Here is a 20,909-nt window from a genome sequence, read left to right as displayed (position 1 = left end):
CGTAGTTTTCCTTCGTATACCATTTGAACAGATTTGCTATCTATTGTCTTTCAGATTTTAATTGTACTTTATCAATTTTTAAAAATTTCTGTCTTTTTGAGTGTAGTTGACACACAGTGTTATATTAGGTTCAGGTATACAACATAGTAATCTGACAGCTCTACACATTATGCTGTGCTCACCACAAGTGTAGCTGCCATCTGTCACCACACAACATCATGACAGTTCCATAGACTGTATTCCCTGTGCTGCACCCTCCATCCCATGATATATTTATTCTATAACTGGAAACCTGTGTCTCCCACTCCCGTTCACCCACTCTGCCCATTCCCCCCACCATCTCCTCTCTAACAGTTATCAGTGCTCTGTATTTATGGATCTGTTTCTGCTTCTTTAAAATGTGTTTGTCTTTTATGTTCCACATGTAAGTGAAATCATACCATATTTGTTTTTCTCTGTCTGACTTATGTCACTCAGCACAATACCCTCTAGGTCCATCCATGTTACCACAAATGGCAAGACCTCATTCTTTTTTCTGGCCAAATACTTTTTCATGTGTGTACACATTTGAAGGAGCTCCTCCCCCTTCTTTTAGCTCAGCTATGGTTAGTTGTTGTTATAGTTGTTTCCATACTTAAGTGTTTGGAGTGGTAGGTAGTAGTCTATATCTGTCTGGTTTTCCATATTAATGAGATGTCAATAAATTTGAAAACCTATTTAAGATGGATAATTTTGAAGTAAAATATAAACTTTCCCAAATGATCTGTAAAAGGAAAAGTCGTGGGGTGCAAGGGTGAATCAGTGTGTTAAGCCTCCAATTCTTGATTTTGACTCAGGTCATGATCTCAGGGTCATGAGATCGAGCCCCATGTTGGGCTCCTTGCTGGAGTGTGGAGCCTGCTTAAGATTCTCTCTCTCCCTCTGCCCCTTCTCCCTACTTGCATGCATGCACTCTCTCTAATAAAAAAAAGCTTTTGGATTCTGGAGGGATTAGACAGGTAGAAAAATATAAATGTTTTATCTTTGTTAACAAAGGTATGGGTTAGCAAATTGCTGATTTGCTAAGAGAAGTGAGAAAAGGTTTCCTTTTTTAAGTCAGAAAAAATAAAACTATAAAAGAACCAACAATATTTTAAACAAAAAGTCATAAAAATTATAATCATCCTCATCAGGTCATTTAGTTCAGTATAATTACTTGTGTTGATCTTGATCTTTTGGTTTCAGTTTTATGAATTCATCAGCTTTATATTGGAGTACTGTAAATTCTTACTCAATTCGGTGGTATAATGTTAGCTATCAGAAACCTGTACTTTATGATAGAGTCTTTTCTGTGGCTCTCCTGGAACATGAAGCATTAGAGTAAAACCATAACTGTCTATAAGTGACAAAAGACTTAAAAACAGCTGTGGTTAAAGATTTGATGAGAGTTCATTATAATGCAATTAACATGGAAATTTGGTGATTTTTTAAATATCCTTTTTAAAAATCACTAAAATGATAACATTATACTAGTTCATAAGATTTTTAGGAATTTAATATAATTTTTAGAATATTTACATTAATAATATATATATGTTTATATATAACCTAGAGAAAATTTAGTAACACTTTTATTTGATAATGCTTTCTGTGTAATTCAGTATATCAAATAAGCCTAATTAGTTGAAGATCTCACTTTTATAGGGAGAAATATCAAATCTTTTGAAATGGTCCAGGGACCCTCTTGAAAATCTGAAACTTGGGATCCCTGGGTGGCTCAGCGGTTTAGCGCCTGCATTTGGCCCAGGGTGCGATCCTGGAGTCCTGGGATCGAGTCCGGCGTCGGGCTCCCGGCATGGAGCCTGCTTCTCCCTCCTCCTGTGTCTCTGCCTCTCTTTCTATGTCTATCATAAATAAATATTAAAAAAAAAAAGAAAGAAAGAAAATCTGAAACTTATTTTTTTAATAAATTTATTTTTTATTAGTGTTCAATTTACCAACATACAGAATAACCCCCAGTGCCCATCACCCATTCACCCCCATCCCCCGCCCTCCTCCCCTTCCACCACCCCTAGTTCGTTTCCCAGAGTTAGGAGTCTTTATGTTCTGTCTCCCTTTCTGATATTTCCCACACATTTCTTCTCCCTTCCCTTATATTCCCTTTCACTATTATTTATATTCCCCAAATGAATGAGAACATATAATGTTTGTCCTTCTCCGATTGACTTACTTCACTCAGCGTAATACCCTCCAGTTCCATCCACGTTGAAGCAAATGGTGGGTATTTGTCGTTTCTAATGGCTGAGTAATATTCCATTGTATACATAAACCACATCTTCTTTATCCATTCATCTTTCGATGGACACCGAGGCTCCTTCCACAATTTGACTATTGTGGCCATTGCTGCTAGAAACATCGGGGTGCAGGTGTCCCGGCGTTTCACTGCATCTGTATCTTTGGGGTAAATCCCCAGCAGTGCAATTGCTGGGTCGTAGGGCAGGTCTATTTTTAGCTCTTTGAGGAACCTCCACACGGTTTTCCAGAGTGGCTGCACCAGTTCACATTCCCACCAACAGTGTAAGAGGGTTCCCTTTTCGCCGCATCCTCTCCAACATTTGTTGTTTCCTGCCTTGTTAATTTTCGCCATTCTCACTGGTGTGAGGTGGTATCTCATTGTGGTTTTGATTTGTATTTCCCTGATGGCAAGTGATGCAGAGCATTTTCTCATGTGCGTGTTGGCCATGTCTATGTCTTCCTCTGTGAGATTTCTCTTCATGTCTTTTGCCCATTTCATGATTGGATTGTTTGTTTCTTTGGTGTTGAGTTTAATAAGTTCTTTATAGAAACTTATTTTAAGGTCAAAAAGTCTTCATTTAGAATTTGATTTGGGGAAGTTTATCAGAAATTTCACAAAGTTTTCAAATGCTTGATTAAAAAGGATCATATCCTTGTGAAACAATATTTAGTTATTAATTTAACCAAATGACAAAGACTTGAGGCAAATAAAAAGCTATGTAGTTGTAAAAAAAAAAAAAGAATTCACCCTTTTAGTAGAGAAGACTCAATTTTCTTAAGTAATCAAAGACCTGATAAAGATAACATTGATCCCGGGAGATTATTTGGTAAAACACAGAATCTTTGTTTTTTTTCCTTTTTTTTTTTTTTAAGATTTTATTTTATTTATTTGAGAGAACGAGAGCAAGAGAGAGAGAGAGAGAGCACAAGCAAGGTGAAGAGGCAGAGGGAGAGAGAGAAGTAGACTCCCCACTGAGCAAGAAACCTGATGTAGGACTCAATCCCAGGACCCTGAGATGACCTGAGCCAAAGGCAGACACTTAACTAACTGAGCTACCCAGAGGCTCCCAGAATCTTTGTTTTCTAGGGAGATTACTTAAAATAAAAGGTAAAGAAAATCCTTCTATAATCCTATCAGGAACAAATCAATAGTCCCAGAAAACTTTGTCCTTTTAGCAGACAAAAGAAAATTAAATTTTAGTTTCACATAAGTTCATTCTTGATATTAAAGCTTATTTTCCTTTAAAGCAATTAAATAGAGATCTTTTATAAATTAATTTTGAAGGCACCTGAGTGGCTCCAATTATTTGGGTTCCTGCCTTTGGCTCAGGTCATGATCTCTGGGTCGTGGAATCGAGCCCCACATTGGGCTCCCTGCTCAGCGGGGAGTCTGCTTCCCCCTCTCCCTCTGCTCCCCCACTTCATGCACTCTCTCTAGTAAATAATATCTTTAAAAAATTAGTATTAACAGTGTTATCTAGATATAGAAAAATGTTATCTATACATAGTATGGCCGTACACATAACATAAACATACAGACAGACACAAAGACCCTATAGCTCTAATAGTAAAATTTATCCACGAATCTGGTAAAACAAAATGAAACTCTCTTGTTTACAAATAACAGTTAGGTTCAAATTGTGTCTGTGGCAGATGGAACAATTTATGGTTACCTACCTGAAGGGCCAAAAGCTTTGAACTAGTATTTGTGGAGAGGACTTAAGATTTGTGTTTGTCAAGTTTTCTCATGGACAGTGAGGCCTGGATTTGGGATGAGGAAGCTTCCAGAGCCCTCTGGATTTCACAAAGCTCAGATGAGTGTGGGTACTGCTTTAGTTCTCTCTCCCAGGAGGCTTACATTTTAAAGATATGATCAAATTTACATTTTCAAGGGACAGAGAGACAATGTAAGTTTTGGCATATGTTTATTATCAGAAGTCCAGAGTAATTACTGTTTAAAATTTCTCTTTGTCTTAGGGGTCAGGCGACATGGGGCAGTTCCATCTGTTCACTGTCAATCAGCATAACCTCCTCCCCTTTGCTATCCTCATTTTGTCAGTGATTCTACCTCTTATTCTACCTCTGATTCCCCATCAGGATTTGTCAGAGGGTGCAGACCTTACTCTGTGGACCTTGTGCCTTCCTGCTTTGTAAAATGGCACGCTGAAGTCTCCACCTATCCTGCTCTCCTGTGTGTCTGCCAGCCCCAAAGCTAGCAGAGTGGTGGACAGCTGCACATCCTTTGCTAACCTGGGTTCTTGTAACTTTCTAACTCAAGCTTCAGACTCTGGTTAGGCATCAGTGGCCCACACAGCTGCCCACAACACAGGCCAGCCCACAGCAGCAGCCACTCACATCCCTTCTTTGCTGCAGTGCTGTGCAGTTTCTCAAACAGCCAGCATTGTCAGCGTTTCCTCATACTCCTGTGGCAGTTGGTAAACATCTAACATGTGTGCCATCCCTCCCCACAGAGGCTCATGGCTAACCTGGAATGTCTCCTGACAGATGCCTTGTTCCCAAGTCTAATTTCTTTGGTCTCCTGACTGACTGACTCATCAATTGTCAGTTTGTTACCTCAGGAGTTTCCTGGATGAAATTCAAAACCAGCCCTTACACATGGAAGCAGGAAAAGACCAAAGAAAGAGGCAGACCAGTCTAGGTTGGTGGGTGGCAGTTTTAATAAGCAAGGGAACTTACTTGTTTAATAAGCAAGGGAACTTACCCAAGGCTTGTCTTGAATGACTACAGGATGAGTGGATCCCCACATCAACACATAAGAACCTTACAGGTTTCTATAGAGGCCTTAATAGGATTCAGTCCCTATTCATTCTGGATGGTCTCAATGACCCATTGCTCTCTCAAAATGGTATACCTGAAGTGGCTTGTAACATGGGAACAGGAGGCAGAATGTGCATTATGAGGATAAAAACAGAGAGTAACAAATGCCCAGTTCCTTGGGGTTCAGCTGCGGGTCAGACAACAGTCACGTTCTCTCAATGGCCTTCTCCAACAATTCATATTAATACTGTGTTTACTCCTATTAGTATCCAATATGGCCTTCATGATACCAGTCAATTAAACAACAGAGGGGAAAAAAGTTTTAAGAAATAGGAAGAGGAAAAGTTGTTATTGTTGGCAGAGGCTTTAATCATATTTATTATAACAAAAACAAAAATCAGGATTTGATTAGAATTGGAGATTGCAGCACGTTCACCAGATATTAGATCAATGGGCAAAACTCAGTAGTGTTTTTTATGAAAAATATCATAAAGATATTGTATATTTTTTTAACCATGTTACAGTTTTATTTTTAGTTTAAATTATCAATAGTGTAAAAAGGCTCAGACTGGGAGAAATTATTTTCAGATTACATATCTGATAAAGGATTAATATCCAGAATATATAAAGAACTCCTTCAGTTTAAAAACAAAGGATAACCTGATTTAAGAATGGACAAAAGACCTGAATGGACATATCTCAAAAACTATATAAATGGCCAAGAAGCATGTGAAAAATTAAACATAGGGCAGCCTGGGTGGCTCAGTGGTTTAATGCCTTCAGCTCATGCTGTGATCCTGGGGATGTGGAATCAAGTCCCACGTCAGGCTCCCTGCATGGAGCCTGATTCTCCCTCGGCCTCTTTCTCTCTCTCTGTCTCTCATGAATAAATAAATCTTAAAAAAAATAAATGCAAAAACCAAACATATTAAATCAAAACCACAATGAGATATCACTTCACACCCATTAGGATAGCTATTATAAAAAATTTTTTTAAATCAGAAAATAACATGACATGAACATGGAGAAATTGGAACCCTTTGCATTGTTGGTGATAATGTGGAATGATGCAGCCACTGTAGACAACAGTATGACCATTTGTAAGCAAATTGAACATGAACTTATCACCTGACCCAGCAATTCCCCTTCTGAGTATATACACAAAAGAATTAAAGCAAAGACTGTCACAGATATTTGCTCACCCATGTTCATAACAGTACTATTCACAATACCAAGGGATAGAAACAAGTCAACTGTCTACTGCAGAAAAATGGATATTATTCAGCCATAAAAAGAAAGGAAATCTGTCACTACAGCACAGATGAATGAACCTTAAGGACATCATGCTGAGTGAGATAAGCCAGTCACAGAAGGGCAAATATTGTAAGGATCCATTTATATGAGGTACAAGAAAAGGTAAATTGATAGGAACAGAAATTAGAGTAGAGATTACCAGGGCCTGGGGGGAAAAGGAATGGGGAGTTATTGTTTAATGGGTACAGAGTTTCAGTATGAGATTATGGAAGGTTCTAGAGATGGATGGTGGGGATGGTTGCACAAAAACTAAATGTATGTGATGCCATTGAATTGTACACTTAATGGTTTAAAGTGGTAAATCATATGACATTACATATATTTCACCTAATAAAATGAGTTCTTAAAATTATTCCTCACAGTTTTTCAGGACCTTCTAAAAAGCTTCAAATATCCAATGGCATGCCTACTATCACAGAACTATTCCACATCCTACGATATGTACATAGATGGGGTATCCTTCCTGAACATTCTCAGCTAAGCTATCAGTGGCTAGAAGGATAGAGAGGAGAACAGGTAAAAAAATCCCTGATCTTTTCAAAACTAGTAACATTTCCAATAAATAAAATCCTTAAGGAAATGTTTAACCTTATAGATAAAGAAACATTTATTTGAAAATAAAAAATGAAATAGCATAGGGTGCCTGGGTGGCTCAGTGGTTGAGCATCTGCCTTTGGCTCAGAGCATGATCCCAGAGTCCTGAGATAGAGTCCTACATCAGGTTCCCCACAGGAAGCCTGCTTCTCCCTCTCCCTCTGCCTATGTCTCTGCCTCTCTCTGTGTGTCTCTCATGAAAAAATAAATAAAATCTTAAAAAAAAAGAAAATAGCATAAAATTTTCATCTAATATTTTCAAATGGAGAAAACACATCAATTACCAGAATATATCAACATATAAACTCTCACAGAAGCTATTTGATGTATATATTGATTCAGCCTTTCTTGGTGAGCCATCTGGCAATATATGTTAAAAATATCAATATAGGGGCACCTGATGGCTCAGTCAGTTAACTGTCTGCCTTCGGCTCAGGTCATGATCCCAGGGTCCTGGTATCGAGTCCCACGTTGGGCTCCCTGCTCAGCAGGGATTTTGCTTCTCCCTCTGCCTCTCCTCCAACTTGTGCTCTCTCTCACTGTGCTCTCTCTCAAATAAAAAAATGTTTAAAAATCAATGTACTGTGTCCTAGAATCTCTTATTCTAGGAATGAATTCATTATAAGGAAATAGTCACAGAAGTGTACAGATTTGTGCACAAGGAACTTTATTTATAGCAGCATTATTTACAATCATAAAACAGCAATAATCTGAATTCCATCAATAGAATAGCTTCATAAACCATGGTGCAACAATGTTATGTTTCAATGGAAAGACATGAAGACAGACTTAAAAAGCAGAATGAGAAGACAACTCTCTTTTTAACTTTTGATTTGAGTTTAAATTTTAAAATATAGTATTTAAATACTATGTATTTATATAAAGGACCATAATGCATCAACATTTTTTTAAATTGGAGTTCGATTTGCCAACATATAACACCCAGTGCTCAAATGCATCAACACTTAATCATTGTTAACCTATCAGTGTGGTCAAATTCTATAGAATGATAAGTTCTACAAGAAGCCTATATTATTTTCATACAAAGAAAACAAACATTATGAAAGACAAAATAAGCTAGAAGGAAGAACCTAATAATCACCCTTTGTGTTCCTCTGTGACCTGCATGATCTGGACAAAACAAGAGGGTGACAGGAACCAGGGAGAGGAATACATCCTGCCTAAAGTGCACCTGTTTGATGTTTGTTTTAGTAAATTTATCATTTGAAATTATACAGCTTTCTTTCTACTCTGCTCTTCATTAGGACCCATTTACTATTTAGTTTGTAATGTATGCCATATTTGGAGGTAGTTACCTGAATATTCTAAAGTTTTCCTGTTGGAACAATCAGACTTACAAAAAAGTTGGTAGAAGAAAAAAGTGTCAATTTATGCTTCAAATAAATAATCGTTTTGGACAATTGCAGGTACATTCTCTGCTCCTCTTAGAAAGGTAACTCTCACTGAAGTCTGATAAGGTAGCTACTTGCTAATGCATGTGAAAGAAAGATGTTCTAAAAAAAAAAAAAAAAAAAAAAAAGAAAGATGTTCTGTGATGATTTACAAACAATTTTGAAGGTTAAACCTCACTAAGTAACCAGATAAATTTTGGGTCTCTTGTTCACTGTGGAAAAATACTCTTTCCTTGTTAAGGTGAAGATTTGAAGGACATTCCAACCGAGAAGACACATTCTTCACATTCAAAAGTTTCTGTCAAGTTCAAGAATACAAAAAAGAGGTCAGTTAAATTCCACAGACATGCTTAAGTACCTACTAGATCCCAGACACTTAAGCAAGCACAGGATTACCTGTCAATAAACCAGGACTTTTGTGACTTCAGAGTAACACAATCCACTTAAATTTATTTTATTGCAGCTTAGAATAGAGTCCTTGTGTATTTAATATGAGATCATTAGATTTTGATGCCAACTTAAATGGATAATATGAATACATTTGTGCAGGTTCTGTACATAATTGAGAAAGGAATAAAATTGACATGAGTTTATTTCATGAATCTGCCATTTATGAGCTGAGAAATGTTGATCCAGTTACCAATTTATTTTTAGGCTTTGGTTTTCTCATTTATAAAACTAGATAATAATGCAATGTGCTACATGTCTAGAATAGTGCCTGGTACATAGTAAGTGCTCAATAGATTATAGCCACAGAAATTACTATCTCTACAAGTCTGCCATTTTACAAAAATGGACAGGAGAGCCACAGCTGAGGGTTTTCTACATTCCATTAAAAGGTACGAGGCCCTGACACATTCACGTCACATTTTCTTTTAAATGACAACATTTCAATATGGTTTTTACTCTGCCTGTCAACTCTGCCTTCAATTCCACATCCTGCCCAAACCATCACTCTTTCCTGCCTGCCCTGTAGCAAGAGTCTCCCAGTTGGTTTTCCCAGTTCTTCCAGCCCATTCTCAACATGGCAACAATAAATTATTTTAAATTTTTATTAGGCTGTGAGTAGCCATAAAAGAATATTTGTGAAGTATGTGCAAGATATAAGGAATAATACACAATCATCCCTATATACACCACACAATTCTAGAAAAACTTTATAATCTATCTTTGAAGTCCTCTGTGTACCTATCTAGATCTTATGCCATCTCATCATTGGAGGTGACTACTAACCTGGATTTTGTGTTTATCAATATATTTCCAAACAATATATTTTTCACCTTTGCATGTTTTTAAACTTTAGTAGAATCACCATGTTCTTGTATGACTTACATTTTTTTGTTCAGTGTTATGTTCCTATGATTAATTCATCGGATATAAGGATTCTTCATTCATTTCACTGCTGTCTAATAGGCCATTGTATAACTATGTTACAACTTACAACCTGTTGATAGACATATATGTTGTTTTCAATTTTTGTTATTATAACTGCTACCATGATTAATATGCTTGTACATGTCTTCTGGTATTTATATGCAGACATTCAATTTTTTAAAAAACATACACTACAATAAATAAATAATAAATTAGAATGTTTCTTTTTTTAGAGGCGTTTAATGCGCCTCCTTTTAGAGGCGTTTCATGATTTCCCATTACACTAAGAATGGAAGAAAAGAAGCCGTGATAGAGCACGAAAGCCCTACCCATTGCTGCATTCACTACATGGGCTTTGGGGACACAGGCTTTTTGTTGTAGTTCCTCACTAGCCTTGATCCTTTGACCTCATGGTCTTGGCACATGTGTCCTTCTGCTCAAAATGTTCATCATCCACCATTTTGCCAAATCTCACTCAGTCGTCCTGTCACGTGTCCGCAAAGGCTGTCCCTGATTCCCACTGCTCCTCACGGCATGTTTACCTATTCCTTACACACATCATGGCTTAGTAAGCATGTTCTTGTTCTGGAGATAAGGGAGCGTGTCCAGAGTAACTGATACATAGTAGGGATGCAGTAAATACTCACTGAATGAACTATTTATTACACCTGACTAGAAATTTAAATAGAATTGTACATGTGCATTGTACATTAATGATTGCCAATAAGTTTTAGTTCAGTGATACTTTTTTAGGGTTTTCATAATTTAGAATTAATTTTATGATAATGCTAAATCCTGAACTATTTTAAATGCCTTGAAATCAAGCCCAGACCTCTCATTCAATCCCTTCACTGTCAGCCCTGTCTCATAGAATCTCAGGGCCCCACCGACCAGAGTGATCTTGTTGGCCCAGCCTGGACGGACAAGACTCCCCCCAGACTCACATTACCTGGCTTTAGCCAGGTTAAACTAAATCAGCCTCTAGAACTTGGTTGAGAGGAGTACAGTACATTTGCTTCTGTTTTTGTACATGAAATGGAGAATTACCAGATAATCTCCCAAAAGAAGGGTAAACTCTCAATTAATAAATTGATGTAATAAATAAAACAAAAGTGAATCATATGTACTAAATAAATGAAATAAAGGTTAACTGCAAACCTCCTACAGAAGTGGTACTTTAAAAATAGTAGCAGTGCATAATAGTAGCTTGATTTATCATAGAAAACTGTACATTAACCTTAAAACATTTGTGTCAATACCTATTTTAATTTTTAATAATGAAACTTTGATATGATATTGAAATCATTGAACTTTCTTCTAAAATTCTTAATTTTCACAGTGTCTACCCTAGAGCTGAAAATACATGGTATCTGGAGAAGAATCCTGATAAATTAAAAATAATGATTCAAAAGCTCTTCGTATTTGCATTTACATGGGCATTTGGAGGAACTTTAATGCGTGAGGATGAGCATGAAGATGACACAGTACTTTATTCAAGCCATGAGTCTAGTTCGCCTGCCAAAGTGACCTATGATTTTGACAATCTTGTGCATGAATTATTTGAAAGCAATCCACAAGTAGGTAAGTTCTGGGGGGCAGCAGTCATAATTATGTTTACTTTAGAGTATTACTTTGGGGGCATCTGGGCAGCTCAGTTGGTTAAAATTTTTTTAAAAAGAGGAGCACCTGGGTGGGCTCAGTTGGTTAAGTGTCTGACTCTTGATTTTGGCTCAGGTCGTAAGCTCATGTTGTGAGATGGATTCTCTTCCTCTGCCCACCCCCCTAAAAAATTAGTTTGAGACTCTTTATGGTTGGGCTCATATTGAAAGGCTCATCTTTTAAACTGTGAAATTAAAGATAAAAGCACACTCCAGTACCCTTAACTCCAGCAAAAAGAGGCTGAAGTAACTTAGATTACTGGTTCATTCTTGTTTCAAACGAAATTGTAACACAAGTAGGTGGAAGAACAAAGATAAAGCCTTGAAACTATGACCTCAGCCCAGTTGAGCCCATCAGCCCTATAAGCTGGATCTGTGTTATACATATCATCACACACCAGGAACTTATGTATAGTTTGTTTCATTTACTTTCTAAAGACTAAAATTTTTAAAATTATTTTATGAAGTTAGATTTATTATATGTGTTTATATGTTTTATATTTATTATATGTGTTTTTAGTCAGTTCTAACAAATGGAATCCTAATATTCTGAAAGAGTAAGCCTTCCCAATTAGCTGTTACTGATTAAAGGAACTGTGAACAGATGAAGAGATCCTTGGTGCAGGTACCAAAAAGACTCATAATACTGGACATGAATATATTTAGAAGAACTTTGTTAAATAAAGATGAAACCTAAAAAAATTTTACCAAAATTACAAATTCTACTGGTTTATATGATGTGATTCTTGAGGTATCCTTTTGAAGTTATTTGTAATAGCTCTATTTAAGGTATCTTTAATCACAAAGTTGTATGTTATTTCCTATGCAAATTAACTATTTTTTAAAGGCTTTATTTGAGAGAGAGAGAGAGAGAGAGAGAGAGAGAGAACAAGTGGGGTTGTGGGGAAGGAGCCGAGGGAGAAGCAGACTCCCCACTGAGTGAGGAGCCCGAGGCAGGGCTCAATCCCAGCACCTCAAGATCATGACCTGAGCCAAAGGCAGATGCTTAACCAACTGAGCCACCCAGGTGTCCTGGAAATTAACTTTTAATATCAAAGCATTGCATGTTAATTTGTTGTTGAACTTACTGGTTCAACTTGATGTTGCTAACTTTGAAGATAAATAAACTGCCTTGATTTTTCAGGCAGAAAACCCCCAAATTCCGTTATTTCTTCTCCCTGTGAACCTAAAGACAAATCAATAAGTTTTATGTTATGTTAGACTGTTCATCTTAAAATGATGAATAAGAAATTGTGTTTTGTCATCTGAGGTACCATAGGAAAGCTACTTTGGAGCACAGATGTAGGAATGAAAGGAGACGCAGGTGGTAGCAGTCATTAAAAAAAGTACAAAACCATCAGAATGAAAATAAGAGAAGAAAAGAGAGTCCATAAACCTCCCACTTGTAGTCATCCTGCAAACTAAATTGTAAAACACAAAACAATTCAGACAAAACAGTATACCAATAAAATCACCTATCATAATATGAACTCATTCCAGATGAAATTATTATAGCCTAGCAGAGACTTTAATATAAGTGTGTTTAGGGTTCTTTTTTTGGAAAGATAAAGAGATGGATCAATTTTTAAATAAATAAGCATATATGAAGCACACACAAAAAAAAGTAGAAATGAAGACAACATATGGCTATGAGAAAAGACCAAATAGAAATTCTGTAATCATTCAAGTAAAAGTTGGTAGCCTGGATCAACTCTACTCTTGGCACCATCAAAGAAAGAATTTGTAAATTAAAACCTAGGAAAAAATGTTTTTAACTTTTCTTCATATTGACTTTGCCTGTTTCTTATTAAGCTTAATCGTAAAAATTTCATCTGTTCTTTTGCGGGTTTGCATTTGACATTACAAATGGTAATGCTGCAAGGGCTTCCCCATGACGTATGGTCCTGGTTTTGTTGCTGCTAAGCATTTCTGTCTCACTTCTGGAAGGTCTGTTTGGGTCCTTTTCAAATAGGCTGTGTCACTTTTTAGAATTTTTTGTTCTTCATAGGTACTTTCCATCTTGCTTTTATTTAAACATAGTAAACATGGCTGTCTTAGAATATGCATCTGATAATTCTAGTCATTCAAGTCTTGTTAATTGGTGGCTGTTACCTTGTTTCTGCTAGTTACCTTTAACTAATTATTAAATTTGTGAAAATTATCTGTGTGGTTTAGGACAACAGTTCCATTCTATAGACAGTATATCCACTGCAACCATCATAGCTAAAGATTAGATCAGGCAAGAACATCGATGGATATTAAACTTAGGGCAGAATCTGATGAGGACAGGTTAGTCCCTCATCTGACACTGTTTCCTCACAAACTAGTTCTTAGTTGCAAGAGATAAAACAACAGAGAAAGAAAGTAAAGGACGAATGTTCGAATGAACCCTCTTGTTGGATGATGATAGAGCAGAATAATGGCTTTCCTGAGCTTCCCACATCCTATTCCTTGGGACCTGTCAGTATTCTATCTCATAGCACAAGGGAGTTTGAGGGTGTGATTAAGTTAAGGAGCTTGAGATGGGATGATTATCCTGGGTTATCTTACGGGGGCCAATGTAATTACATGAGTCCTTAATGATGAAGAAGGAGGCAGGAGTGTAAGGAGGAAAGCAGAGCTTGAAGTGACACAGTTGTGTGGTTGCTGGCTTTGAAGGTGGAGGAAGAGATCCCAAGCCAAAGACTGACGGTGGCTGCCCTAAGCTGGAAAGGGCAAAGAAAGGGATTCTCCTTGAGAGCCTCCAAAGGAATGCAGTCCTGCCAACACTTTGATTTTAACCCAGTGCCAAACAGATTGGACTTCTGACCTCTAAAACTATAAGAGTAAATCTATGTTGTTTTAAGGCCCCTAAGTTGGTGTAATTTATTACAACAGCAATAGAACACTTACAGAAAGGCTTTATTAGTCTGAATTCATGCTTTCCTTTCTTGATATGCAGAAATAAAATAGATGTGTATATATTTGTTAGTATACATAGATCTGTTTCTCAGTTCTTCACTTGTATCACCCTCCCCTTGGCAGCACAGCCCACTGCCAAAGAGGCCCATTTTTCTTTAGCCCCATATAAAGTAGTGAATTGTGAACTACCTGACTGTAGGTCAGTGAGTGGCTGGGAGGACAGCAGCCAGGGCTCAGAATGGAACATATTAAAGAGACACAAATCCTACTAAACATCTTTAGGACTCCCAACAGGAGGTCTTCCCATGAGCTGCTGGGGACACCTTGCCTGAGGATACCCTGAACTGGCTCATGGGCTCCCCAGCACTGCATTAGCCTCACCCATAAACACCCTTAACTAGGTGCCCTGTGTGCATCCCAGACGGGAACAGAAGTGAGCCTTTACAGATGGCTAGTAGAGAACCAGGCTGACTATAGGATTGAGAGAGACGACACAAACACAGCCCAGCATCACCCTAGGGACAGCAACAAGGAGGCTGTCAGCACCTGGCCTGGCCTGGCCAGATGGAGAGAAGGCATACATGCCTAAACATCACCCAACAGGAGAGAGCAAGAAGTGTGGGACAAGAATACCCATAGAAAAGACTTTAGAATCCTTAACAGTTGAAGGGAGTTATTTCTGTCTCTCCCACAGCCAGTAAAGACTGGAGAAGACTGCCTCTTCAAATGCGGAGACCACAACGAAGGACTTCAAGGAACCCGAAAAACTGAGGAAACATGACAACCAAAGGAGTCCAATATTTCTCTAGTAACTGACCCCAAAGAAACAGAGATTTGTGACTTGCACAATAAAAAAATTCAAAATAGTTTTTTTGAGGAAGCCCAATGAGCTAAAAGACAACAGTGGAAAGCAATTCAATGAAATTAGGAAAACAATACACGAAATGAGAAGTTTAGCAGAGAGACAGGAATCAGAGCAGAACCAAACAGAAGTTATGGAGCTGGCGAATACAGTGAATGGAATAGAACATCAACAGCCAACTGGATCAAGCTGAGGAAAGAGTCTCCAAGACAGAAAACAGGTCATTTGAAATTATCCTCTTACAGGAGAAAAAAGAAAAAAAGAATGAAGAAAGGCTATGAAATATGCAACACCATTTTTAAAAATGTACACATTATGGGAGTCCTAGAAGGAGAAGAGAGGGAGAAAGGAGCAGAAACCTTATTTAAAGAAATAATGGCTGAGAACTTACTGAGTCTGGGAAGGGATTTAGATACCTTCAGAGATTCCCCCCACCCCCAGTAATTTCAATCCAAAAAATGTTCTCGTACACATTATAATAAAAGCTGTCTAAAGAAAGAGAATTTGAACACAGGCAAAGGAAAAAATTGCCCACATACAAGGAACCCCATAAGGCTCAGCAAATTTCTCAGCACAAATCTTGGAGGCCAGGAGAGAGTGGGATGATCTATTCAGGGTACTGAAAGAAAAAACTGCCAACCAGGAATACTTCACCCTGCAAAGTTGTCCTTGAGAAATGAAGGAGAGGAGTACCTCAGTGCCTTGGTTGGTAAAGTGTCTGCCTTCTGCTCAGGTCATGATTTCAGGGTCCTGGGACTGAAGGCTGCATTGGGCTCCCTCTCCCTCTGCTCTTCTCCCTGCTTGTACTCTCTCTCATGAGCTTGTTCTCTTCTCTCTCTCTCTCAAATAAATAAAATCTTTAAAAAAAAAGAAGAAGAAGAAATGGAGAGAAAGACTTTCCCAAACAAATAAGCTGAGGAAGTTCATCACCACTAGAAATGCTAAAAGGAGTTCTTCAAACTGAAGTGAAAATCTTAATTAGTAGCAGGAAAACATGAAATTATAAAACACATTGGTAAAGGTAAGTATATAGTCAAACTCAGATGCTCTAATACTGTAATGTGTGTGTGAATCACTGAACTCTAGTATAAAAATTAAAACACAAAAACATTAAAATTTCTATAGCTACTTAGATGTGTAATAGATACACAGTATAAAGGGAGGTAAATTGAGACATGGAAAACATAAAATGTGAAGGGAAGGTACAAGAGTTTTTTCATGTGATGGAAACTAAATTGTTATCAGCTTAAAAGATGTTTTATGTGTCATGGTAACCACAAACCAAAAACCAATAGTAGATACATAAAAGATAAAGAAAAGGAAATTAAAGCATACCACTAGGGAAACAAAGGAAGAGAGGAAGAGACAACAAGGGAACCACAAAACAGCCAGAAAACAATCAGATGATAGTAGTCTTTGCTTTTCAAAATTACTTTAAAAGTAAATGTATTAAATTCTGCAATCAAAAGATATAGAGTATATAAATGGATTTTTTAAAACAAAATCAACTATATGCTGCCTACAGGAGATTCACTTCTGATTCAGGGACACACAGAGGCTCAGATTGCAGGGTTGGGAAGCAATATTCAATGCAAACTGAAAGAAAGCAGGTGTAGCTAAGCTATATTTATATTTATATTAGACAATATAGACTTTAAGCCAAAAAGTGTAACACAGACAAGGTCATTATGTGATGATAAATGAGTGAAGATCTGAAGAAATAGAGACCAGTCCATTAATAGTAGGGGAATTTATTTCCCTACTTTAAACAATGGATAGATTGTTCAGAGAGAAAAATCAATAATGAATACTGGAACTGAGCTATATTTTAGGAAAAATGGGCCTACCAGACATAGAGAATTCAATCCAATAGCAGCAGAATACACATTCTTCTCAAGCACATATGGAATATTCTCCAGTGTAGGTCAAATGTTAGGTTACAAAACAAGTCTTAACAAATTAATAAGATGAAAAATTATATTAACTATCTTTTCTGACCATAACGAAATGAAACTAGAAATCAATACCTTGATGAAAACTAGAAAATTTAAAATATGTAGAAATTAAATAACACACTTCTGAAAAATCAATGAAAAAATTATTAAACGTTGAAAAAACAAAAATGAAAACACAACATACTGTAACTTACGGGTTTCGGTAAAAAATTCTTAGAAAGAATTTTATAGCAATAAATGCCTACATGGTGATAAAAGAAAGATCTCAAATAATCTAACTTTACATGTCAAAGAAAAAGGAAAAGAATAATAAGCTAAGCCTAAAGTTAGCAGAAGGAAAGAAATAACAAGATCAGAGTAGAAATGAATTAAAAGAGACCAGAAACTAAGAGCAGGTTTTTTAAAAAGACAAAATTGAAAAAAAAAAAAAAAAAAAGACAAAATTGACAAGCCTTTACCTAGATTAAGGAAAAAAGAGAAAACTCAAATAAAATTAGAAATCAAAAAACATTACAATGGACACCATAGAAATACAAAAGTTCAAAAAAAAATACAAAAGTTCACAACAGACTGCTATGCACCAACAAATCAAAAGGCCTAAAATAAGTGGGGACATTCCTAAAAGCATACAAGCTACCAAGGCTGAATCATGAAGAAATAGAAAACCTGAACAGCCCAAAACGAATAATGGGATTGAATCAGTAATCAAAAACTTACCATTAAACAGAAGTCCAGGACCAGATGGCTTCACTGGTGAATTCTATCAAACACCGAAGAAGAATTACCACCAGTCCTTCTTAAAATCTTCCAAAAAATTGAAGACAAAGAAAACTAACAAAGTCATTTTACAAGGCAGCATTACCCTAATGCTAAAATCAGATAAGGACACCACAAAAACAAACAAAAAACTCTACAAGCCAATATTCCTAATATATATAGATAGAAAAATCCCCCCGCCCCCGCCAAATGAACAAACTATATTCAATAGCACATTTAAAAAATTACAAACTTTGATCATGCAGGATTTGGAATGCAAAGATGGTTCAATTTATGCAAACCAATAAATGTGATATGACACATTAACAAAATAAAAGATCAACATCATATTTTTAATAGATGCAGGAAAGGCATTTAACAAAAATCCAACATCATCTCATGATAAAGACTCTGAACAAATTTGCTATAGAATTAACATATCTCAGGATGCCTGGATGGTTCAGCAGTTTACAGCCTGCCTTCAGCCTAGGGCATGATCCTTGAGTCCTGGGATCAAGTTCCACATTGGGCTCCATGCATGGAGCCTGCTTCTCCCTCTGCCTGTGTCTCTGTCTCTCTGTCTCTCTGTCTCTCTCTCTCTCATGAATAAATAAATAATCTTAAAAAAAGAATTAACATATCTCAACACTATAAAGGCCATATATAAGAGGCTTACAGCTAATGTCATACTCAATGGTTAAAGAGTGAAAGCTCTTCCTCTAAGATCAAGAATAAAACAAGGGTTCTCACTACTCCTATTCAATATGATACTGAAAGTTCTAACCAGAAAAACTAGGCAACACATCAGGGAAATACAAATCAAAACCACAATGAGATACCACCTCACACCAGTGAGAATGGTGAAAATTAAGACAGGAAACAACAAATGTTGGAGAGGATGTGGAGAAAGGGGAACCCTCTTGCACTGTTGGTGGAAATGTGAACTGGTACAGCCACTCTGGAAAACTGTGTGGAGGTTCCTCAAAGAGTTAAAAATAGAACTGCCCTACGACCCAGCAATTGCACTACTGGGTATTTACCCCAAAGATGCAGATGCAATGAAACGCCGGGACACCTGCCCCCCAATTTATAGCAGCAATGTCCACAGTAGCCAAACTGTGAAAGGAGCCTTGGTGTCCATCATGAGATAAATAGATAAAGAAGATGTGGTCTATATATACAATGGAATATTACTCAGCCATTAGAAATGACAAATACCCACCATTTGTTTATGTGGATGGAACTGGAGGGTATTATGCTGAGTGAACTAAGTCATTTGGAGAAGGACAAATATTATATGGTCTCATTCATTTGGGGAATATAAAAAAATAGTGAAAGGGAGTAAAGGGGGAAAGGACAGAAAATGAGTGGGAAATATCAGTGAGGGTGACAGAACATGAGAGACTCCTAACTCTGGGAAACGAACAAGGGGTGGTGGAAAGGGAGGTGGGCGGGGGGTTGGGGTGACCAGGTGACAGGCACTGAGGGAGGCACTTGACAGGATGAGCACTGGGTGTTATGCTATATGTTGGCAAATTGAACTGCAATTAAAAAAAATTTTTTTAATTAGGCAACAAAAATAAATAACTGCAAAGTAGGTCTAGAGGGACCATACATCAACATAATAAAGGCTTTATATGAAAAACTCACAGCCAACATCATACTCAGTCATGAAAAAACTGAGCTTTTCCTGTAAGGTCGGGAGCAAGACAAGACAAGGATGTCCACTCTTACCACTCTTATTCAACATAGTGCTAGAAATCTTAGGCACAGCAATTAGACAATCTAAAGAAATAAAAGGCATCCAAATTGGTAAGGAAGAAGTAAAACTCTCACTATTTGCAGATGACATGAAATGACATATAGAAAACCATAAAGACTCCACCCAGCTACTGGAACTGATAAGTGAATTCAGTAAAGTGACAGAATACAAAATCAGTGTACAGAAATCTGTTGTGTTCCTATACACTAATAATGAAGCAACAGAAAATGAAATTAAGAAGGCAGTCTCATTTACAATTTCACCAAAACCAATAAAAAATCTAGGAATAAACCTAACTGAAGAGATAAAAGATTTGTACTCTGAAAACTACAAAACACTGATAAAAGAAACTGAAAATGACACAAAGTAATACAAAGACATTCCATGCTCATGGAATGGAAGAACAAATATTGTTAAAATGTCTATACTGACTAAAGCAATCTACATATTTAATGCAATCCCTATCAAAATATCAATGAAATTTTTCACAGAGCTAGAACAGACAGTCCTAAAATTTGTATGGAACCACAAAAGACCTCAAATAGCCAAATAAATCTTGAAAAGAAAAACAAAATAGGAATTATCACAATGCCAGACTTCAAGTTATATTACAAAACTGTAATAAAGCATTATGGTACTAGCACAGAAATAAGCACATATATCAATAGAACAGAATAGAGAGTCCAGAAATAAACCCACAATTAGGGCACCTGGGTGGCTTAGTCAGTTGGGTATCTGCCTTCAGCTCAGGTCATGATCTCAGGGTCCTGGGATCGAGCCCTGCATTGGGCTCCCTGCTCAGAGGGAGATTCTCTCTCTCCCTTTTTCCCTCCCCATGCTTGTGCATTCTCTATTTTTCAAATAAATAAATAAAATTTTTAAAAATAAACCCACAGTTATATGGTCAGTACGCCTTCAACATAGTGGAAAGCAAATGCAAAGGGGAAAACACAGTCTCTTCAATAAATGATGTTGGGAAAACTGGGCAGCCACATGCAGAAGAATTAAACTGGACCACTTTCTTACACCATACACAAAAATAAACTCAAAATGAATCCAGGACCTAGTTGTGAGACCTGAAACTATAAAAATCCTAGAGGAGAACACAGACAGTAACCTCTTTGACGTGGACTATGGCAACATTTTTCTAGTTAGAAATCAAAGTAAAAATAAACTAACCAAAGTAAAAAGCTTCTGCACAGCAAAGGAAACAACAAAAACTAAAAGGCGATTAATGGAATAGGAGAAGATATTTGCAAATAACATACC

General features: G+C 37.0%; 1 protein-coding gene across 18 annotated transcripts in view; it reads left to right on the top strand.

Moving 5' to 3' along the window:
• The window catches only part of DNAH14 (dynein axonemal heavy chain 14), a 333,811-nt gene that overhangs the window by 192,081 nt on the left and 120,821 nt on the right, over positions 1–20,909 (top strand). For all 18 annotated transcript variants that reach the window (XR_005362291.1, XR_005362292.1, XM_038542857.1 and 15 more), the window contains 2 exons: positions 8,614–8,698; positions 11,086–11,327. Coding sequence is in view for 16 of the 18 variants with exons in the window: in XM_038542857.1 (XP_038398785.1) it covers positions 8,614–8,698; positions 11,086–11,327 (327 nt within the window). In the remaining 2 variants the exon portion in view is untranslated. The remainder of the gene's footprint in view (positions 1–8,613; positions 8,699–11,085; positions 11,328–20,909) is intronic.

Source organism: Canis lupus, chromosome 7 (assembly GCF_011100685.1).
Source record: "Canis lupus familiaris isolate Mischka breed German Shepherd chromosome 7, alternate assembly UU_Cfam_GSD_1.0, whole genome shotgun sequence".
NCBI lineage: Eukaryota > Metazoa > Chordata > Mammalia > Carnivora > Canidae > Canis > Canis lupus.
The sequence above is the reverse complement of the archived record's forward strand: the minus strand, read 5'-3'. Positions and strand labels throughout refer to the sequence as shown.